The sequence below is a fragment of the Protomyctophum parallelum genome, assembly GCF_964188405.1.
Source record: "Protomyctophum parallelum genome assembly, chromosome: 2".
NCBI classification, from domain to species: Eukaryota; Metazoa; Chordata; class Actinopteri; order Myctophiformes; family Myctophidae; genus Protomyctophum; species Protomyctophum parallelum.
Genome location: NC_139699.1, coordinates 25,599,505 through 25,622,689, shown reverse-complemented (window position 1 = coordinate 25,622,689; position 23,185 = coordinate 25,599,505). Strand labels below are relative to the sequence as shown.

General features: G+C 41.9%; 1 protein-coding gene across 2 annotated transcripts in view; it reads right to left on the bottom strand.

The window, feature by feature from the left end:
• Positions 1–22,901, bottom strand: part of itfg1 (integrin alpha FG-GAP repeat containing 1) — a 169,690-nt gene extending 146,789 nt beyond the window's left edge. For both annotated transcript variants that reach the window (XR_014568920.1, XM_083759155.1), the window contains exons 1-6: positions 22,594–22,901; positions 21,035–21,119; positions 20,335–20,474; positions 18,957–19,011; positions 18,301–18,378; positions 17,771–17,865 (exon numbers count right to left, since the gene is read on the bottom strand). Coding sequence is in view for 1 of the 2 variants with exons in the window: in XM_083759155.1 (XP_083615281.1) it covers positions 17,771–17,865; positions 18,301–18,378; positions 18,957–19,011; positions 20,335–20,474; positions 21,035–21,119; positions 22,594–22,771 (631 nt within the window). In the remaining variant the exon portion in view is untranslated. The remainder of the gene's footprint in view (positions 1–17,770; positions 17,866–18,300; positions 18,379–18,956; positions 19,012–20,334; positions 20,475–21,034; positions 21,120–22,593) is intronic.
• Positions 22,902–23,185: the final 284 nt, after the last annotated feature.

The following is a 23,185-nucleotide window of genomic DNA, read 5'->3' as shown; positions in this document are numbered from 1 at the left end:
CATTTATCTCATCTTCAAAGCAGACTGTAAAACATGCGCGCGCGCGCACACACACACACACACACACACACACACACACACACACACACACACACACACACACACACACACACACACACACACACACACACACACACACACACACACACACACACACACACACACACACACACACACACACACACACACACACACACACACATCCTCAATGAGATGCGGCACATCCAAGCAGCTCCATTGATGTGTAGCTCTCTGTCTTTCCACCAGCAAGGATACCAGCAGACCGTGAAACAAGCTTTTCCAAACTTGCCAGAACTCCACACATAAGATGATTTAGCCCAGTGTGGAGAAGAGGACAGCGCTATACGTGATGCTGGGGAGCCAGCCTTTCACAACGTGTTACAGCTGTACCGATGGCTCAATTTAATGTGGCTTGTCAGCCCGGGAATATTGCTGGGGTTAAGCTGTGTCATTGCATAGATTTCACTTGTTAATGTGGGGAGGGAGGGAGGACGAAGGGGGGAAGCTGAACTCTGAAACGTCTGAAGGACTAGTGACAATGCAAAAAAGTTGAGAGCGGAATGAAGGGTATTTCTGACTTGCTGTGCGAGTGTTAAGCGCAGCATGCAAGTGTGGTGACTGTCCCCTGGACAGACACCATTTGGAGGCCGGCCTCTTCCAAGTGGGACGCTAAATGGTAAATGGTAAATGATGCATTTATACTGTATAGGGCTTTTATCCAAAGCGCTTTACATAGATTGTGCATTACATTCACCCGGCGTGCACACACACAAAGAAACCATACAAGACACCAACCTGCACTACGGGAGCAATTAAGGGTTCAGTGTCTTGCTCAAGGACACAGAGGGCCAGATTCACAAAGGAAATTTTCGACCAGGTGTAAATGTAGTGCGCAAAGGAGGGTGTTTATTCCATATGATCAATCTCACATGTCATTCACAGAAGGTGAATGACAGGCAAGCGAGTTGCCTGGTGTCACCTGTTGTAATAGAAAATCCACGCCCATTTCATGCCATATAAGGCAACAGGAAATATCTTACCTTGGGTGAAATACGTCATTTCACAGCCTCCTGGGGGTCACATTTGGACCCCACTTTGAGAACGGACTTAAACCCTATAATGTGGTTGACCAAAGTACGCCAGGGCTCTACATTAGGCCCCCTCCTGTTTTCACTCTTTTTCACATAATTCTGGAAAAAAGAATATGATGATTCACAATATTATTGTGAATCATCATATTCTTTTTTCCAGAATTATGTATGATTGAATTTGTGTCCCCATAATAGGGATGCCAGAATTTATAAGTTCAACCATGGCTAGTTTATCCTTCCTATTTACATGCTGATGAAGAGCATGCCGATAGGGCCAATGTTTTAGACAAATTAACGGTAGAGACATAGTTCTGTGTATACAATGGTACACAACACCCACACATCCCCAGTGGCATATGGGGTCCGGGGCTTAACTAGAGCTCTCATTTTATTTTTAGCCAATGCATGTTTTATGTAAATAAATATTATTGTACTCCTGTGTAATCTATCACTGTGTGTGGACATTGAGACTGTTAATGAGAGATGTATGTAATTATGTATGTGCTTTACCATTGCCCAATGCTCAGTGTGGCCGCCTCTTTATTTCAAGTTCACAGATGTAGACCCATTATATGCGCGCACATGCACACGCACACGCACACACAAAGTGAAAAAGCCTGCAGATGCAGAATAAATCTTTCTGCAGGCTCTGACTTCCTCGTTTCTCCATATTTCAGTTTTGTGTTTCTCTTGTAGATTAATGCCTAATTGCCTAATTCATCATCCAAGTGTGTCATACAAAAGTAGTGCAAATACAATAATTACAAGCATACACGCACACGTGAACAAACATTCAGTGACCGCACGCACACAAACAACACATGCACACACGCGCACGCGCACACGCACACACACACACACACACACACACACACACACACACACACACACACACACACACACACACACACACACACACACACACACACACACACACACACACACACAATTCAATTAAATCTGTATTCAACATAAAAAAACAAATTGTACAATTGTACAATTTCTACAAACAACATTTGGGCATCTGGTTAGGAGGATGCCACTCAAGCGTCTCCCTAGGGAGGTCCTTGATGCACAACCCTGGGCACAACCCTGGGCAGACCAAGGATCAGATGGAGGGATTACATCTTAAAACTGGGATCGGGATCCCCCAGGAGGAAGTTACTAATGGAAAGGGAAGTCTGGAGCTCTCTGGTGGAGCTGTTGCACCCGCGACCCGACTACGGACAAGCGGTTTAAGATGGATGGATTGTACAATAACCCATCCCTAGTTTTGAACATACAAGGTTCCCACACGGCAATTCCGGCAAGCAGCGTTGCCAGGAAAATGCACTCATTCACAAACATAGCATGGCACAGCACAGCACGACATGGCAGCAGAACAGGAGTGCTATGGAAGTGATGGGGAGTGATATGCTATTCTCAGGAGAAATAATCTCCTAAAACCATTACCAGGAACAACGTAGGTAAACCAGCTTCTGGGGATTACAGCACCAACCCTCTCTCACTCTCTCTTTCTCTCACTCTCGCTTCCTCACACACACACACACACACACACACACACACACACACACACACACACACACACACACACACACACGCTCTAGTCTCTTCCCATCCCATTTCAATCACAACACTTTTGCTGTAAAAAAAATTGTGTTTGTGTGCATGAAGATAAAAATTGCTCAGCGAACTAACAAGCTTAGAAAGGCTCATTCCCTGGAACGGAGCCACTGCATAAATGTATATGTGTGTGTGTGTGTGTGTGTGTGGGGGGGGGGGGGGGGGGACTTGCCTGTATGCGTGTGCGCACCTCATTGTGCCGACATCAAGGCAAGAGGTGCATGAAAATTCAGCTTCATGTGGGTGTATTTATGTAAAAGAGCTTTTTATTATGATTATATTGCTGTAATCAAGTAGGATTAGCTTCAAAAAGGCAAAGCTTTCAGCTTCCTTAGAGCAACACAGCATTAGGGTTTGGCAAAGTTGATTAGGGCCTGCTCCTGCTGTGATTATCTTTTGCCTGAAATCAGTCACGCATTGAGGGGAAAGAAATGCATATATTTCAATCAATAACAATAGCAGTGCACTAAAACGTGACATGCAGACCTAGAAGACCAACTAGAACTGCACTCTGTCGAGTGCATACTTGCTTGTTGCACACTAGTAGGCCATAAATGGCCAACTAGTGCGCAAGCAGAGCGCGCAAGTCCTTTCGACCGCTGTAAACGGTCAAATCTCAGTATCTCTGTGAAGGAACGTTTGAAATGATTAATGTTTAGATGTAACTATTTGCTACCTACTTTATACATATAAACATCTAGTATTATTAAGTATGATTCAAGTTTCTATCTATATAAGAAATACTGTTTTATCGTTGTAGATATATTCTGGATCCCTTTTTAGTTTTTCTAGTCATACACATACACACCACGTACTCTGGTCCCAGCAGATCAGGCACAATTTGCTATTTATTTTCTTACTGATTATGTATATAGTATACGTATGACTAGCTCTAAATGATGACGTAAGAAATATATATAGTATATATATAGTATATAGGCATATACTATATACGTATACATATATACTCTATACTCTAAACTGTATAAAGTGTGTAGTTGTAAGTTGATTAGCGGTATACTGTGGTTACTTTGCGCCAAAAACCGTGACAGCTGTTCCGCCATTTGAGGCTTACGCAGAAAAACATCAAATCTGTGCCTGTGTTGCTGGACCAAATGACCACAAATGACCATATTTCTTACGTCATTATTAAGAGCTAGTCATACACATACACACCACGTACTCTGGTCCCAGCAGATCAGGCACAATTTGCTATTTTATTTTTTACTGATTATGTATATAGTATACGTATGACTAGCTCTAAATGATGACGTAAGAAATATATATAGTATATATATAGTATATAGGCATATACTATATATGTATACATATATACTCTATACTTAGTCTATACTGTATAAAGTGTGTAGTTGTAAGTTGATTAGCGGTATACTGTGGTTACTTTGCGCCAAAAACCGTGACAGCTGTTCCGCCATTTGAGGCTTACGCAGAAAAACATCAAATCTGTGCCTGTGTTGCTGGACCAATGATGACGAAATGACCATATTTCTTACGTCATCATTTAGAGCTAGTCATACACATACACACCACGTACTCTGGTCCCAGCAGATCAGGCACAATTTGCTATTTTATTTTTTACTGATTATGTATATAGTATACGTATGACTAGCTCTAAATGATGACGTAAGAAATATATATAGTGTATATATATAGTATATAGGCATATACTATATATGTATACATATATACTCTATACTCTATACTGTATAAAGTGTGTAGTTGTAAGTTGATTAGCGGTATACTGTGGTTACTTTGTGCCAAAAACCGTGACAGCTGTTCCGTCATTTGAGGCTTACGCAGAAAAACATCAAATCTGTGCCTGTGTTGCTGGATCAATGATGACGAAATGACCATATTTCTTACGTCATCATTTAGAGCTAGTCATACACATACACACCACGTACTCTGGTCCCAGCAGATCAGGCACAATTTGCTATTTTATTTTTTACTGATTATGTATATAGTACACGTATGACTAGCTCTAAATGATGACGTAAGAAATATGGTCATTTCGTCATCATTGGTCCAGCAACACAGGCACAGATTTGATGTTTTTCTGCGTAAGCCTCGAATGGCGGAACAGCTGTCACGACGAAGGAGACCGGGCGAAAATATTACTTGCGCGCTCTGCTTGCGCAAGTAAAAATCAGCAATCCGGTTTGATACCAATAATAAAGCTTATCAGACGTTATGCCAGAAGCAGTTGCTAGTTGGATTCCTTCTGTAAGAACGTTCCGCCAGGAGCAGTTCATTTGTTAATGATTACCATACAATAAAATCTATATAATTTTAGCCTTCAGTATCATGTTGTGATGAACACAAATTCAATCATAACCTGGAAACCAAACAAATATGCCAGGGATTAGTCTGGCACTGTTCGGTTGTGATTGGATTGAGCAGCCCCTTAAGTTGTGGGGCACCAATCAGGAACCAGCCATCAAATATGGGGCAGATTTATCAAATTTTTTAGGGGAATCTGCCCCTTTATTCAGTGCCAAAACTACAGTGGGTGTACACTGGGCAAGCCCTACGGCCTACGCTGTAGAGTGCATTGCTGGAATTTGGCGGAAGAAGCACGATTTTGGCGGAAGTACCGCTCAAGGAAATGACGTTGACGCTTCACAAATCTGTTTACATTCTCTGTGTATGAAACAAGTGTTGTGATTGGTCGAAACATATCGTATCGGGGAAATACATCTGAAATACATAGTAATACATCAGTACTGGTATCAGCCGATACTCAGTCAAGTTATGGTATCAGGAAGGAAGACAATGGTATTGGAACATCTGTAGTCATCGGCAAATCCTTGGGATTTGTACAGAAATAGCCACAGTATTTCTAAGAGTATTGCATGCCCAGACATCCCCATAACGTGTGTTATTGTCACTCTCAGGTGGAAAGCTGCCTTAATATGTCCAAACCTTATTTAGATTATAAAAAATCTGACCCGTCTGAAGTGAGTGGTGCTGTACTGTACAAAGGCTATATATTTTCGTGCTCGGACACAGGGACACAGGGACACACACACATAGATGTCCACTGCACCACTCAAAGATAGCAGACCTACATGCTGTGTGGAACTTTGGTATGATGAAGTCATTTACAGGGGGGAAATAGATACAAACTCAAACTATGGAGATACAAGGTTTTTGTACGATATACTGGTGCAGCATGGGATGGATATATCCATCCTGGTGGGTGGCAGGACATTAAGGAACTATGTGGTAATTAGGAAAAGTCAGCATCATTAAAGCGTCAAATAACAATGCATTTGGATCACACAGCTAAGTACTTCTGTACAAACCCACATCAATTGTAGAGAGTAATTTAACTTGTTCATGACAATTTCACCACTGAGTCTATGTGGGCGGGCACGCACGCACACATACACGCACGCACGCACGCACGCACGCACGCACGCAAGCAATTAAGAAGGGGGCATATTCTCTAGGCCAAAGTGCAAAAGAAAAAATTAACAGGTTAGTACAACAATACTGTATGTAGATGTAGTAGGTACAATGTAGAGGTATTATTTGGCAAGATGGCTGTGTCAAAAACTCAAAATGTGTCCCTGGCATAACTCGGACAGTCTCCGGCCATTTGGTCTCAAACGGTGGTAACCCTGAGGTGAGCAGAACCAAATCACAAAATTGTACGGGCAATGGTTTCTGATAATTGAAAAATCATGAATATCTGTATCCGTTGGGCGCATGATGATTCTGTATCCATTCCAAGCATTAGTTTTGTACAAAAAACACTCCTTGGGCTAAAAACGGCCGTTCAGAATCATGAAAACCCCCTAGACCCTACCCTACCTATTGCTGATTAGGGCGCATGGCAGTACAAATGAAACAATGCACGGCCCCCAAAAGTCTTGCGCCGCTCCTAACAATACTATTAATAAACTTCACATGCATATATCCCTGCTCAAAAGCAGTGTTGCTAAGTGCTTCACACAGGAACTGAGATCCACATGGGAGAAGTTATGCTGCAGATGGCAGCAGGTTACACAGTACAGCACTGTTTGGGTCACAGTCAAACCTCCTGCTTCATTTTTTATTCACACTATTCATTAAAACACAAAAACACATACACTCTGGCCAAGATAAACAGGGCTCCTCTGCCCTGTCAACCAGTGCTGCTGCTGGAGATAGAGAGCCTGCCTCCTACTGTCCTGCACATATATGTTCCCATTCCAGTTAGGCTGTAGATCGCAGCAACGTTCATTTTGATATAAATGTAATTATTTGGATTTTTATACCTTTATTGATAGGACAGTAGGTTGATAGGAAACAGGGAGAGAGATGCCAAGTGACGTGCAGCAAAGGCTGTTGAGATCAGGACTTGAACTCACAACACCTGTCAGGCTACATTGAGCCTAGTCCAGGCCTTGATAGGCATTGATTAGTCAAGTAATTCTAAAGTTGATTTTCAGTATTGCCTTCTTAGTTTGATGGGTGTGGGAATGTGTGCATTTGCCAAATCAAGCTTAGGCTGGGGTTGCTGTGTGAATATGGTCTATGACATAGACCTAATGAGGTCATCTAACACCACACCACAACGCCATGTGATTACTTAACCAGTCCACTTTTCACAGTCAGTTTGCACTCTTCAGACACAGGTAGACAGACAGATACATATAAGGGCACAAAAGGTACACAGACGGTTAAAATGGGTGCTATGGAGTATTGCATAATAGGTTCCCAACTTGCATCGTTCCCAACTTGCAGGCGGTGCTGGACAACTGCCTAGCCGACCGACTCAACGCTGTGCACTAAACTCCCTTGGGTCGACTCGTCAGCGGCACGCATGATGAATTTGAAGTTGGACGGTCGAAGGGTTCTGGAGATATGTGAATTATATTCCGTATTCCGTGCATTTATTGCAAGATAATAAAATATTTAACAAATACACGCTCGCCAACATCAACACAGGGCCTTTCTCTCTGCTTTAACAGTACGACTCTGTGTGCCAGCCAGCGTTCCTGGAGGCATAGAGAGAGAGATGCAACAAGCGATGTAGCTAAAAGACCCTGGCGCTTCACATCTCTAGTAAAAAGGATGGAATACCAACACACGGCGGAACAAGGCAGAGCAAAGACTGCATGAATTCTATGCTCATGGATCGGGGAAGACATTCTTTCCATACAGATAACATGCTGGCAATGGATGTCAGTTGACAGTTAAATGTTTAGTCCACTCAAATACTTTGAAAGCATTATTTGAGCAAACAGACTGAGCTTGGCTCACAGCTTGCTCAGCTTTTCTCATTCAAGGTTTTTCATTTTGCTTATAATTATAAAGCAAGCAGCTTATGTAGCATTTGGTAGATTTTTATTTAGTTTAGTTTCAGGTTGTTTTTCTACATTTTGTTTGTTTAAGAGCAGAAAGTTCTCCACTAGTACTCCACTAGTTCTCCCCTGCTATGCCATCCATTATTATCAAACAAACTATCAAGCACTCACTTCAATAAAGCCAACTGCTTAAATTAGATGCAGCACAGACCATTACCACATTGCCTAGCAACAACTCCTTCACTGCGTTCACACTCTTATTGACTTTGTAGGCTTTTTTATTTATTTTTTAGCCCAAAATGGCATTCATAATTATTTGGCAATTAACTTTCCCCCCTCTATGTTTTTCCTAATGACTCTCTTATCATGCTATGCTATCTTGCTTCCTTATCAGTGGGATTATTAAATTGAAAAAGCTGGTGATAGTGCCCTAAGGGGTGTTTTAAAACTGGTGTGGGCACACAACTTAATAGGTATGTGTAGCCCCATCAAATGATAATAAAACTCAATCTGACAAGGTTATCTGTATATGAAAAAGAGCAACAGGGAGAGCGTAGAACCTCATTTATGCTCTGTGGTATCACAGTGTCTCATGCCGGAAACAGCCGATATACATCATTTAGGATTTTAACGAGTCCGGTTCCTCAGCAGACAACAGAAAGACACTCCAGCACACAACAGAGACAGATACTCACATGAAAAGATACACAACAACTCCAACACACAAAAGACACATAGCACTGACGAAGATGCAACAAAGGAAGAGAGGTTTAAAGGTAGTAAGTGATTTCTGATGGATAAAAATGTATATGTTGTTTACACGTTATGTCAAGTTGGTCACTTCATCATATTCAGTTGGTCAGCACAGATAGAACTTTGGCCCAGACCGTGTTCCATCTGAGCTCATTCATATTTTGTCATCTTGCCCTACTTATCATTTTACTGCCTGTTTACACCGGGTTGTTCATCTTATCCATTAATGTCATGTCACCATCGACGTGCCTAATCATCTCAGCCCTATATTATCCTTTATATTATTTTATCATATTTATATTGTGGATTTCCTGACGCCAGGCTCAGATTTAATACCTTATTGAAGTCTCCATACTGCCTGCAGCCACAAACTCACAGTACTGTAGCCCTGTTTTGATTTAATTCCACACGCAGCTGCTCTGATATCAGCAAGTGTGACCTTGGCTATAGTGGGAGTCAGGGAGTGCTTTTCTCTGTCAAGAGTTCACAGTGCAGGGAAGGTTATCAGCAGGTTGCCATAGCAACGCCAGCTTGCACGCTCTCCCGGCTCCAAGCGGGACCAAGGAGATGAATTATACGTCGCTACACCATCCTCATCATCAATGCGCTAGACTAATGATCGCCAAACCTGGTCTTGTCATCTGACATTGCGGACATGAATCATCTCCAGCCAATGAACTTTTATCAACAAATGATGTCATACAATGTATGTAGTATTAAGCCTGGAACAATAGAGGAGAGTTCAGTTCGGATATTGGAACTTTTGATCACTCTAAATTATATTGTAACTGTACTATCTGAACTTGTAATACATTTATCTGTGAATTTAATTTATTACCTATAATAAAACATTGTAAAACCTGAAACCTTCCTCTCAGAAGTTTCTTCCGTCTCCAAATTACTCTTTAAGGTTTTCAACTTACGGTTGCTGTCTTGGCAATTCACTCATTTTAAAGGTAAAGACAGCACTGCATTTGGGTCTCCCTGCTGGGCTATTGGAGGCATTTATATACAGTCCTTTAAAACTATCGAAGTATTCATCTAGGTATCCATTTATATCTATTAATTTCCTCTGGTTAAAATAAGTGTTTAAAAGCTCTATATTGTGATAGTACTCATTGCTATGGAGTGTTTGTTCAGTAACAGGAGTCTCCATGTCTCTCCAGCTTTTTATTAAATAGAAAATGCACAAGTGGAATGGTAAGTGATGACACGAAAAATGAGCAGACAAATTGGAACTGGAACACCATACAAAGTTTGCTCATAAATAGCTAATCTCTCCTGATTGGCTGCTATTTTGTCACCTACCTGAAATTGTATTTTCTGTTTATTAAAAGAGTTGGAAAAACAGGGAGACCTTTTAACAAAAAACGTTTTTGTTTTAACCAAAGAAATATCACTTACACTACCGCCCTTCATTGAGACAATCACTATTTCATGTTTTGACTTGATGTTGTATGCCAAGCAGGGAGGCTCAGCTTTTGGTCTTTGGTATGACCCGGCTTAGGGGATTGAACCCCTAAGGCGCACACTCAAACCTCAAGGCCACTGAAGTGGTTGTACGGTATTGAGGCCTACATTATTATTGTGTAAAAAGTAAAAACACCAAAGGACACCAATAACAGAAGAGATTTTCTGCCCTGTGTGTGCGTCATTCTGTTTGACTGGATGGTCAAAACACCTGCCTAAATGGGGTCATAACACCGTCCGCGGCGCAATGGTGGCAGTGCTGATTTAACAAGGTCAGCCAGTGGACTGGTGTGCAGCCGTTTACACTTTTACACACCCCGGACTGAGATTGGAACGGTGACCCCGGCCCTGGCCCAGTGCTCGTAAACCACCTCACTGCATTACCATACTAATAGGTGAGGCAGCACACAGCCAAGGGCTTCCTGTATAGTTCTGGTCCAAAGTGTTAGTGAGTTTCTCTGTACCGCTCTGCCAGGAGCAGTGCTATTTCCATAGAGACTGAAACGGTCTAAACACACAAAATATTTTCAGATCGGGGTCTGCAGACGAATACAAGAAGACTCACCCCGTTTCTGTTTTCCTCCCAGAATAAGGAGAGGCTGGACAGCAGACGGCTGGATTTTGAATTTCTCTAACTATAAACTTTCATGACAGCAGACAGCAGTACAAATATTATTTATGAAAAGCTACTACAGTGAAGTCTGTTCACAGAAGTTGTTGTAGGATATGTGGGGATTATCTGACGAGGTACCATTTGAGGGGGCAAAACCTTACATATACTAAATAATACTAAATTGTTTATAGGGTCAATATAAGTAAAATAATATAGCCTTTCCACAGGTGTATCTTTTTATATTTTTCCAAAAAGAATACAAACAGCCAATAGCATATTAGAAAGTTATCCCCCTCACTGGAGAAAATTCCGGGAGGAAAAACGGGCACGCACCGGGGTGAGTCTTCTTGTTACCCTGCAGACAAATGCATATTAATTTGGATGGGTCATTGACATTAACATGTTTGAGAATCATTGATTGAAAAAAACTAGCGCTGTCAGGCGATTAAAAAATTGAATCGCGATTAATCGCATGATTTGTGTAGTTGATCGCGCGATTAATCGCAATTAATCGCAAAACCTTTTTCGCTCTAAATTCAATGATGAACTGAAAGAAAACGCTTGTAGAGATGCTCCGATCAGGTTTGACAACATTAACGTTACTTTTTTTATTTACCTTTTTTCCACATGACATATGAAAAGACAAGTGCAATGTGCATTATTTTATGGCTTGCCCATTTTCTCTCTTTTGAATAATTCTGTGCAATTAGCACATTCAACACAAACAACTGTTTCCATAAAACAAACTAACATAGGCTACTTCTCTATAAGCAGAATCATGAATAGGCCTATTTAATTTATACAAAAGTAGAAGAGAGAGAGCAATGTGTTTGTGGCTCAAACTTTGTCTAATATTGTTTTAGAGCAGTGGTTCTCAAACATTTTCATGACAAGAGCAAAGGACCCCCATCTACAAAAATAATCCCAAAATCGCTTATAAATTAAATGAAATTACTTACTAATCGCTTATTTGGCAACACTGGCCAGAAACGACCAGTGTTGCTTCTTTTTGTCTTATTTTGTATAGACCTAGGTGGCTTGTTTCTGCCATAGAGTTATACTGGCAACACCTCTGGCTTCTAGCTAGCTGGTCTGGATGTGTGCTGCTGCTCCTCGTCGACTCGTCTCTGTGTGTGTATTGTCAGTCCCAGCTCCGTGACTGGGAGATGGGACTGTGGATAGTCTGGACTCTGGATAGAACTTTCTGTTACAGTTAAATCCATAAAGAAGTACCACACAACTGAAAAGTATCGCGACTGTGACCGCAAGTTAGAAACGTGTGTGGCTACTGGCTATAACGAGGCACAGCTGTTTACAATGCGATGCAAAATTAACAGCGGGGGTTTTGCATTTGGTCTGGATGGATGAATTGCACAGGTTTCTCAAGCTTTTTTGGACTGGAACGTACGACACCAGCAAAACCTTTGTGAAATGTAAATGGAAGGCTGTTACTCCACTTAAAAACTTGTGCCGTTAATAAGGTGTTGCGTTAATGCATTAATAACGCGTTAACTTTGACAGCATTAAAAAAAACACACCCATGTGAAGTGAGGGGCACTCTAATCATCGTACATCCTCATCAATGCCAATGGCATTTAATGTTTGTGTTCAGACAGAATCCACGCTATAGCTGTTAATAAAATCACAGCTGTGAGGGGAGTTCTTATCATCGTATATCATCATACATCATCTCATTCCGGCCAATCAGAATTTGCGTCCAGACCTTCGTCTTCAATGTTTTTTAATATTTTTTATCCCACAATTTTGTAACCCATTTTTCACCCCTGTGTCAATTATCTAATGTGATCCTGGACTCTACACACCCTCCGCCAACCTGGGGAGAGCAACGGACTTGAACTCATGCTTCCTTCATGCATGAGTGTCCAGGTTGCTCCTTTACACCTGACAGGGGGGAAGTTTCCCTGGTTGGACGTAGCGCGTGGAAGGAACACGTTATTCCAACCAGTTCCTTTCCCCTCCATCAGGCGCCCCGGCTGGCCAGGAGGAGGCAGTTTAGTGACCAGGATTACTGCATGCTTTTTGTGAGGGTACCTACCCTAGGGGACACGGGGAGAACATGCAAACTCCACACAGAAAGGCCCTTTTGCCAACCCCGCCTCGGGTATGGTGATGATGAAGCGGAGGAGATGACACACCGCCAGCGCCCAGTGTCCCGAGCGGGAATCAAACCCAGGACCTTCTCGCTGTGAGGCGACAGCATTACCGACTGTGCCAACGTGCCCTGGTTCGTCTTCAATGTTTGAGTTATGCAATGTTTGTGACTCAAAATTCATTCATGTCCATTCATTCATTGTCAATTGACCCCCCCCCCCCTCTTCAGTATTATACTGCACTTTAAAATGTTCACTAGTTGACTTTACTACTTTACTTAGGTGATTGTGCTATATATAAATAGCTGTACTATTATGTTATAGATGTTACAGGATTCAGGATTTTTGTATGGCTATGGTTATATTATTACTTTTCTATTTATATTATTATAAAGGTCAATCCTATTTTTATACACACATGACAGGCCTAGTTAGGGGTTCGGTGTCTTGCTCAAGGACAAATGGACACGAAGCCTGGAGGAACTACAAGGATAGGGATCATCAGGTTACGCTGAGGAAGGCAGTGTGACTGCCAAACATTTTGTTATTTGTTTTTAATCACTCACGTTAATAAAAATAAGCCTTTGGCAGTGTAGCTATGAGTCTATACTTTGGTCTCCTCTCGGAGAGCCAGATGGCAGATGGATGCAGCCAGCACCCGCCTCACTGCGTGTGTGTGACGATAAACTCCTTGAACTTGACTGTTCCACGTATACTATGTTCTCTGTACATGCTGACCTAGCTTCCAGGTTCCTTTCCATAGAGAACAATTAGTATATACAGTATGTCTTACATACTGGAGGTATTTATATACTGTACCTGCTTAAAGGGCAGAAAACAAAGGCTGGCCCGCTTTGTTTTCACCAGAGGGTCAAAAACAGGCACAGCAAGGACTCGTTTTACTTTTTAAACCACTTGAACCCTAGTGTCCCTATTCTGGGACCGAACGTTCTGCAGGAATAGCTGATCTAACAGTTGTGGCGCATTGTGCCGCTTGTTGATCAGCTCTTTTCAGCAAGGAGATTTGATGTACAGTGGGAAATAAAGGAGCCCTGGAGGGCTCCGGTCAATGCAGTTAGTATAGGGATTAGGGTGTAAGTGGTTAAGCACAAACCATGAGAACCTGAGTAAAATAAAAATAAATGTTTCTTTAAAAAAAAGAGCTTTCATATCTGATATTTTGAATATGCATGCTATTGGGTGGAAGGGTAGCGAGAGTGGGTCTTGACTGTAGAACCAGACAGAAGTGTACGTTCTTTACTTAATTTTAGACCACATCCGTGGTCATCATATGGGCATACCTAACATTGGATGTCAAGCCAATGGGAACATTTACATTTTTGTGTATTTTTAAATCAAACGTCCATACAAATCCAATTTGAATTACTTCCTAAGTACCTTTGATCGAAAACATGATGTGTGAATAAAAATGAATCTTGATTTCATTCACCTGTTTATTCTCATTGCTGCGTCATCCTCCAAACACAGCTGCTTCTGATTACAGAACTATTCAATTTTTAATCACATTCAAGATGACATCCAGACAGCACGAAAATACATCGCTTGGATGCACCTGGGACGTATCCTCAGTGATGTATCCCAAGGGCATCAGGGTTAAGGGTCTCGCGAACATCATACCCCTCACTCGGGTGACCCAGCCGGGGTGATCAAGTCCCGACTTACGTCCCAGTAGCTACCCTCGATCAGACCCACTAGAGAAAGACCTGGGCCACCCAATCCGTTGGATCGACTCCGGAACTAATCTGCCGAGACTGGGAGGTACTATTATGGCATGTGTGTATTACTCGTTTTAAACTTAATCATCATGCTAAAATATGTATCTGGTCAAATACCCAATGGAATACCTTCAATGGAATGAAAATGCTTCTGCAACCAGCAGGAGGGGAAATAGCGACACCCCCCTAGGCCGTTAACGAGAACTGCAGTGTTTCAATGACTTCCGTATTGGTTTCATTTACAAGAGCGAATGCTTGCTGCCTGGTTAGTGACCATTTGGTTCGATTTGTAACACATTCAGAGTTAAATTAACAGGTTCACTGTGCAGACGAGATGCTTCCAAAAACCCCAGTACGCAATCAGGCAGCAGGATGTAATGTTAGTGGGCTGATTAGGCCCGCTCCCAGCAGGCCGTCCCAGTTGAAGCTTGGCTGGGAGGCTGGGAGGCTGCAGCCGCTGCTGCTCAAAGGAGCAGGTGGTCAGACAAGAGCAGAGCTATCTGACTGCAGCCCCACTCCATCCCACCACCCAGCACTTCCCTTCTTTTCTCCAATCAATTCATCCACCGCTTCCCTCCCACTTTGCTCCATCTCTCTGCCGTTCTCTGCCGCCTACTCCATCTCTCTCTTGCTCTCCCTCCTTTCCATCTGCTCCCCCACAAACAGGCCGACATCACCAGATGTAGAGAAGCCTTTTTTTTCCTCCACTACAAATCCGGACACAGCTGAACATGCTTAGGCTTTTTGGACACCATTAATGATCACTGCTGTATGTGCATGTGTGTGTGTGCGTGCGTGCGTGCGTGCGTGCGTGCGTGCGTGCACTCCATGCAGACTGGTCCATCATCCCAGGAAGGGAACAATGCCCATACCCTCCTCTGAGCTGTACAGTGTCTCGAGGCAGGCAAACAGACGGCAGACTAACAGACTAAAGGACTGATGAATGTAGCTGTACCCGTTGTGATATTATAAATAATAGTCATAGACTAGTCATAAAATATAGTCCTACAGTATGCATTTCAACACTGATGAAGGTTTATGAGGCCAAACATTGTGTATGTCTTCTGTGTGATGGCTTTTGTTTTAATGCATAAAAACGGAGGGCTAAGGGAAGTAATCACATCTTGTTAATTGCAATTCTTCCAACTTTAACACAACTATGAAAACTACACTCTACTCTAGTCTAAAGCTCAGCTGATGGAGTAAAGGTAGTGTGTTCAATCCACTTCCCAAGTGCACAAGAGGGATATATGTACATTGAAATATTGTCGCTGTTGGGAAGAAATCTCTCATCTCCATACGGTATTTAATTTTTTTATGTTTTTTCCCTTCTTGCCCATACTACAGTGTCTCATAAAAGTATCTAAAATAGCAGATCTACAAGATGTTGAACGTCTCAAAAGTGAGTTTTTGACATTCGACATGCAGGCAACGATATGATCCATTTAAATTCCAGCCTGAGATGACAAAGCCCACATCAATGTAAAAACAAAAGAGATGCCTGAAGTTAGTATGATAACTGAAAATGATCCCTGATTGCCTGAAATTTGAGGATTAGTGTCAGGAAAAAAATGAACCAAAAAATGAAAAAGTGTGTAAGTCTGACTGACAGCGTGCTACTTAGTGAGCCAAAAGAGAGCAGAGAAACTGCAAATCTCTCTCTCTCTCTCTCTCTCTCACACACACACACACACACACACACACACACACAGATGGTGCAGTAACACATCACAGACAAACGGCAACGCTGTGTCAATATCCTCTAACAGTTTGATCTCCATTCCAGAAGATTCACTCTAGCCTTGAAATGGATGTAATCGCAAATGCCATCACAATACAAGGCACCCTGGTGGGTGAGTTAGACCAGTTAGAAAAGCCATGCATCGTGTTCAGAAATGATTTGAGAGCTGTGGCACAGTGGTAGCTGACTGGATAGTGTCTCTACTCTCTGCCCATGCACTACATCATTGCACACACTGAAAAATGTAAAAGCATGCAAAAGACACTATGGAAACTGGCAGTTTACAGACAACCACGATTACAGAAAAATAGCAATGTTTAACATATTTGATGTATTTGAATACATGAACAGAATATGTATGTATACATATGAAATGATATGCTAGTTATTTTGATGGGTAAGTTAACAGTCAGTTGTGCCACTGATCGGCACAGTATTTAAAATAAAATAGCCACCAGGCTGTTCCGTGGCGGAATAATTAAATATCAGGTGAATTCATGAAGTGTTTGATCACCAGTAATTTAACTAAATTGCATCATGGAACCGCATGAGAGCAATATCCATATTCCATACCGTCTGCCACTCAAAGGTTGTTCACTCTATGGTTCCATATACTCAACTATAGTTTCTCATATTTCAAAACTTTGCTTACTTCAACTACATAAGTAATCCATGCACGTGGCACGCATCCTTTTTAGAAGGATTTTTTTGTCTGTCGAACGGAAGGAGGCTTTTCACTGATGCCTCACCTAGGATAATTGTAGGCATTCCACCTGGGGGTTGGAGGGGGGGGGATACTGCCCGAGGCAAAAAAGCACAACAAATAAATAGCATTGCTTCCATTAAAACCTGCCCTCAAGTGTCTGTACATCAGGATTGTATAACCATCCGTACTGCACTGCAGAGACAGACAATACAGATACCGCATCGGCCTAGATGGAAACTGACACAGAAATAGATAATGCTAATGTGTATGAACGCCTCCCAACTCAATCCATACTTTTAGGGGCTGTGTCGTCTGTCCACATAGAACGCCTTTTGAGCTAGCAGTGCCATTCTGCCATGCTTTTCTATGGTAAAGACGTTTACTATTTACGTTAAGCTATTTGTGCTAATAACACAGATCAGGGCATTCAAGCACAGCAATAGTTGATCGGTCTGAACGTTGCGGGTGCTAATAAACACTGCATGTGAGCGATATGGACATGATATCCAAAGTGCTCCTTAAAGTGCAGCTCGTAAAATACTTTCTGTGAACACGGTCACTCATGATCGTCAAACACTGTGCCAACTCACCGGCGGTGAAGTCCTTGTTGAGGTCGATGAAGGCGTTAGAATGAGGGACGCGCATCGTCACAATAGAACTCAGCGCCTTTTGACAATCCTGAATTCTGCAAGGCAAACAGCGAGACAAAGTTTAATCCCCATGTCATGTCCGTTTCTATTTACAGTATGACATCAACCATTCGCAAAGTTAGAGGACAATGATGATGTGAAATTGGAATGGCCAACTTTTACACCTAGGAAGGTAGGGACTGACCTGGCTTTCTGTACTTGACAGTAAATAAATAAAATCACACCCGTGTGAAGTGAGGGGCGCTAATATATTAAAGTCTAACTCATGTTGCTATGATCTGGTGATGTAATGGTGATGTAAAACAAACATGGACAAAACAAACATTAAATTCTCTTTATTGTCAATGGCGTTTTTAATGTTTGGTTAAGGAAAAACCAACATTAAACCTGTATATAGTAGGGGCTAGCGCCCCTCAATAATGAATTAACAAACCCGAAATGTATTATGGTACACTGCGAATCCAGCTTACCTTTTGGTGAGATAGCAGACTTCGGTAGATGAGTCTTGGATGACTCCAAAGATGTCTGGGATCATGTCCCCGTTGAAACTGTAAGAGGGGAAATTCATTCACTTAAATGGTCTCTGCCTTTGTCTTGCCGTCATATTAAAAAAAGGCTAGAGTATCAAAGGTGGAGAACGGTTCGCCCCCACTGAATTCTGCAAATTTGACACGTGCGTTCCACACCACCACAGGGGGTGCAGTACACAGTGGCGAGTCGGTTGGACCCACGGTCGTCCAGAACCGCCCCAAAAAAGCCTCTGCCCGAGCTCTGGACAGGCCCCTGCCCAGTGTCCATATATGGAGCTGGCCTGTTCTGACATCATTCTGACGTCTGCATAGACTCCAAATATTAGCATGCCTGACAAAGAACTCCATATATGGGCAAAAAAGGGACACAATACATAATATGCTCTAGTCCTAATATAAATGCCCCATGTCTCTGTGTGTACGTGTACTGTACGTACGTACGTATGTACAGTGCAAGCCCGTCAGATCGCCGGCTCTTGACAGGGCCCCTGCCCAGGCTCTGGACATCTCCAAATATGGAGCTGGCCTGTTCTGACATCACAATAACATCTGCAATTCTGCAAATATATATTTGGGCATGATGTTTCTGTACTTACTCCATGACGAGAGGCTGGTCAAAAAAGGTCTTGTTCAGCTCAAGGAAACTCATATCTGGAAAGTAAAGTGCACAAGAAACATTATTATGACCTCAAACACACACAATATAAACATTTTTCTTAACAGTTTGACTGTTTTTTACGATTATCCCGCATTTTAATCAACCCCCCTTCACTGCCGAGATTGTTGTATTACCTTTAGAGCATACGCTGAATTATTTGGGCTTTTAATCCGCGAAAATCCATCAAAAAAAGCTCCCGTGGTTTGTTATGATCTGTGTGTAGCATCCACCATCTTGGTGCACCCGGAAGACGCACACACGATTGGTTTCAATGAGGCGTTGCACCCAATGCATTTCCATTGGCCTCAATTTCCCAGAAGCCCTAGCAGCCCACAGCATGTGACGATTTCCGGTTTTGTCATCACAGCGAAGGCATCCAGTCTCATACTCCGCGACGAAGACGGATTTTCTTTTGATTCATTACATTACGGCGGATTAAACACATAAAACAAAAGGCGGGTATGTCCGATACGGCAGCGACATTAACCTGGAGTAATCCATTCCCGGCACGGAAACTGTTAATTAATGGTGTGGACAAAGGCCAAGTCATCCAGAACAGTGTATATTCAGTGTGCAGTACTGTACACGCAAATCCTAAACAAATACACAAATCCTAAACAAATCTAACATGGGTGGCAATTAATGAATTTGTGCACTGTCAATTACCCAGAATCCACACACGCCACATAGGTAGCATTAAAATTTTGACCCCAATAGAGCTTGCAGTCCCGCCCCCTTTCATAACGACAGGGACACCTAGGACAGGGGGACACCAGGAAATAATTCCCCATTAATTTTCCCCATAGACGTTTTAAAATGTATTTATTTAAAGACCTTTAAAGCATCGGAAAATACAATACAAAGCCAACAGCTGAGTTGACAAATCATGACAATAAACACATTTTTGGGTTGGCTTTGTTCGAGGCTTTAAGGTAAATAAAAACTTTTTTTCTATGGGGAAAATGAATGGGGAATTATTTCCTGGTGCCCTCATCATTCTGAAAGGGGGCGGGACTGCGATGCTCTATAGGGAAGCTGGCATTCAATTTCTGCAAAATGTAACAGTATACCATTTGTTTTGTTTGATTTTCAATTTGTTTTATAGTGGCATGTCCATCCCCTCAAAGGTAGACCAATGACAGCTCATGGGCTATGTAGAAACCATCATGAAACAATAACTACCTTCAGAACTGCCCACCACATATATTTCTAGTTAATCCGTTAGATACACCAGCATTGTTCAACGTATAGAATAAAGATTGCCATTTCTCACACTGGGGAATAGTATTTCATATATGGTGTTGGTGGAACCGTACCCAACGTGCGGTTGTTTCCCCAGAAGATGAAAATGTTGGTGTCTTCGTTCTTCTTGGCATTGGGCTGAATGGTGAGGAGCACGTCCATCTGAGAGTCCCCATCATAGTCTCCAGGAACCACACTGGTGATGATGGAGTCGCTGCCACAGGGAGAAGGTAGGAGGAGAGCCACAATAAGCATGAACTTGTTCAACAGGAGCTAAACGTGTCTCTGTCCTCTGCCCTCATCAGTTGGGTTGTTATCAGAAATAATTGTGCTTAACACATTTTTGCTGTTTGGCTTTTAGGCTTTGTAAACACAAATGTAACAGGGCAGATATGAAATAACTGAAATAGATTTAACTTGTGTATGCAGCTTGACATAACATTCTATTCTATCTCCTATTTTAATTCACTGGAACGTTTTAAACAGAATGTTTCTTTTTCCTGGCAAAGACAGACTCATTCTGCATTTGCACAGCTCTAACTCTACAATATCACCACACGCCGGGATGTGATATGGTGTGAGCTTTGTACAGTATATCGGCTATTTCCACAAATTGGTTTTTTTATAAAGAACTTTAATGTATACAATTATAATAAATATATATAATATATGGCAAATATATATATATATATATATATATATATATATAATGTTTTGTAAAAACAATATTAGAGACAATCAGTTATTGTATCAACATGAAACAAACAGATTCACCTTGGCAACAATTCTTTCTTGATATGAACTTTGGGCTTGAAGTAAGGCGTCTTCAGGTCAGCCAAGAAAATCACCAGCTCAGACTCTGGAACAATGGAAGCCAAACATCTGCCAATGAATTGGTGGTTCTTCTAACATGCACTGTCACACAGCCTAAGAAAAGCAATGTATCCTAGGGTTTTTCATTAGTGGTAGTGATACAATTTTGAAATAGATTTTGTAATAAAATAAAATAATAGTGAAATAAAATAAGATAAACAGCCAAGGAACACCACATTATAACAGGAGCCACTATACTAAGGCAGCATTTTGAACTATAACGGTTCCCTGGCCATGTGGCCCATAGGACAGGAGCCCATACTATCTCCTGTTTATGTAACGTGAGGCGGCTTGATGTACAAGTGCATCTCCCAGCCATAATGCACTTATGCGCAATTACACCACCTGGACATGATGCTAGTATGTCACAAAGACAAAGACCCCCCCCCATTATAACCCTTGAAGCCGAGTACCAAGCAGGGAGACATTCAGGTTCCCATTTTTATAGTATGTGGAATCGAGTTCAAACCCTGAAATCTGGATTTTGGACCACAGGACCAGTTCAGATGGTTTCTCAGAGACCCACCCACTCACCCCTTTTTCCCCTCACTGTATATGTTTTCCCTTTTTACCTCCTTTATGATGAATTCCTGTTCTTTGGCTATATATAAGTGTATATTTGTACGTCTCTAAATGTTTTGATGAATTGAACAAGGTGGACCCTCTTGTAAACAAGTGTAATGCTTTATTGGGTCGTCCACTCACAGTTAGCAGTCTTTGTATTGAGTTGTGCTTGACTTGTACTGTAATTCTGCAAACTGTTAATACATATTTCAATCAATATCAATCTATCCTACCAGCAACACTAGCTACAATTTCTAATGTAGGCATATAGCAGTCTAGCAGACACTCTTAACCAGTGATTTACAGTAAGCAATGGTGAACACACTCAGAGGCAGAGATACTGCAGTCTTCTGTTCCATAGCTCGCAACGGCAGAGCTTTGATTGATTGATATATTTATTAACAGTTTGCAGAATGAATTACAGTACTTTCAAGCACAACTCAATACAAAGACTGTTAACTGTGAGTGGACGACCCAATAAAGCATTACACTTGTTTACAAGAGGGTCCACCTTGTTCAATTCATCAAAACATTTAGGACCAGAGTCCGGAGCTACTGCAGATTTATTCTGATTTATTCTGATTTATTCTGCAGGCTCTGACTTCCTCGTTTATGTAGGGTCCCGAAAGGGGCTACAGCTGTCTTGATATCCAAGGCTAGAGGGGCTGGTGTATACATGCATGTCCATCACCTGATGCCCCGATGTCTATACTTCCTGAATGACATGGCCATAAGGGCAGCACTGCAGCAGATATTCTTTCCATAGATAAATAACAACAAAACTAAAGACAACAGCTATATAGGTGAACATGTTTACTGTTTGTCGTCACTATATTATTGTCAACATGTTGTCACTATCAGTAGGCTATATTAAATGAAACCATTGAGTCCCTCACGTTCTCTGATGATGAAGATGTCGGTCTGTTTATCCGAGTTAAAGTCTCCGAATGCAGCCACCGTCCCGTAGTTCTCCGGCCCAAACAGGTCTGCCGTGACGTCCTGGAGAGCCCACGTACCGCATGGTAATACAAAATAGAACATAAAAGCCCCAAAATGAAGCTTCAACGTCCTCATTCTTCTGTCTGTGTAGTTCCCTTCCTTCACAACAACACGAACTGGAATACTGCAGATCAACGCTTTGCTTTGCGGCAGGTTTACACAAGATAACGAATAATTATAATTACAATGTTCACCAATAGTTCAGTTCAGACAGTGGTTAAATATAACATGTTACAACTTATTTATATTATTGATAGTGACATGGTGCACGTGTGTGACGGTAACGGGAAACATAAATTAAACAGCACTCCCTTCCTCTTGTTACGACAGTGTCGCACTGCTCCTCGCTGCACAAGTGACAGTTCCGCGAGAACAAGATACAAAGGACAGATATGTGACGTCATAAACTATTGACATGAATAATGATTTTTTTTTCCGTGTGTGTTTGTGTGTAGTGTGTCACGACTCGCGACTTCGAGCCTTTTGAAT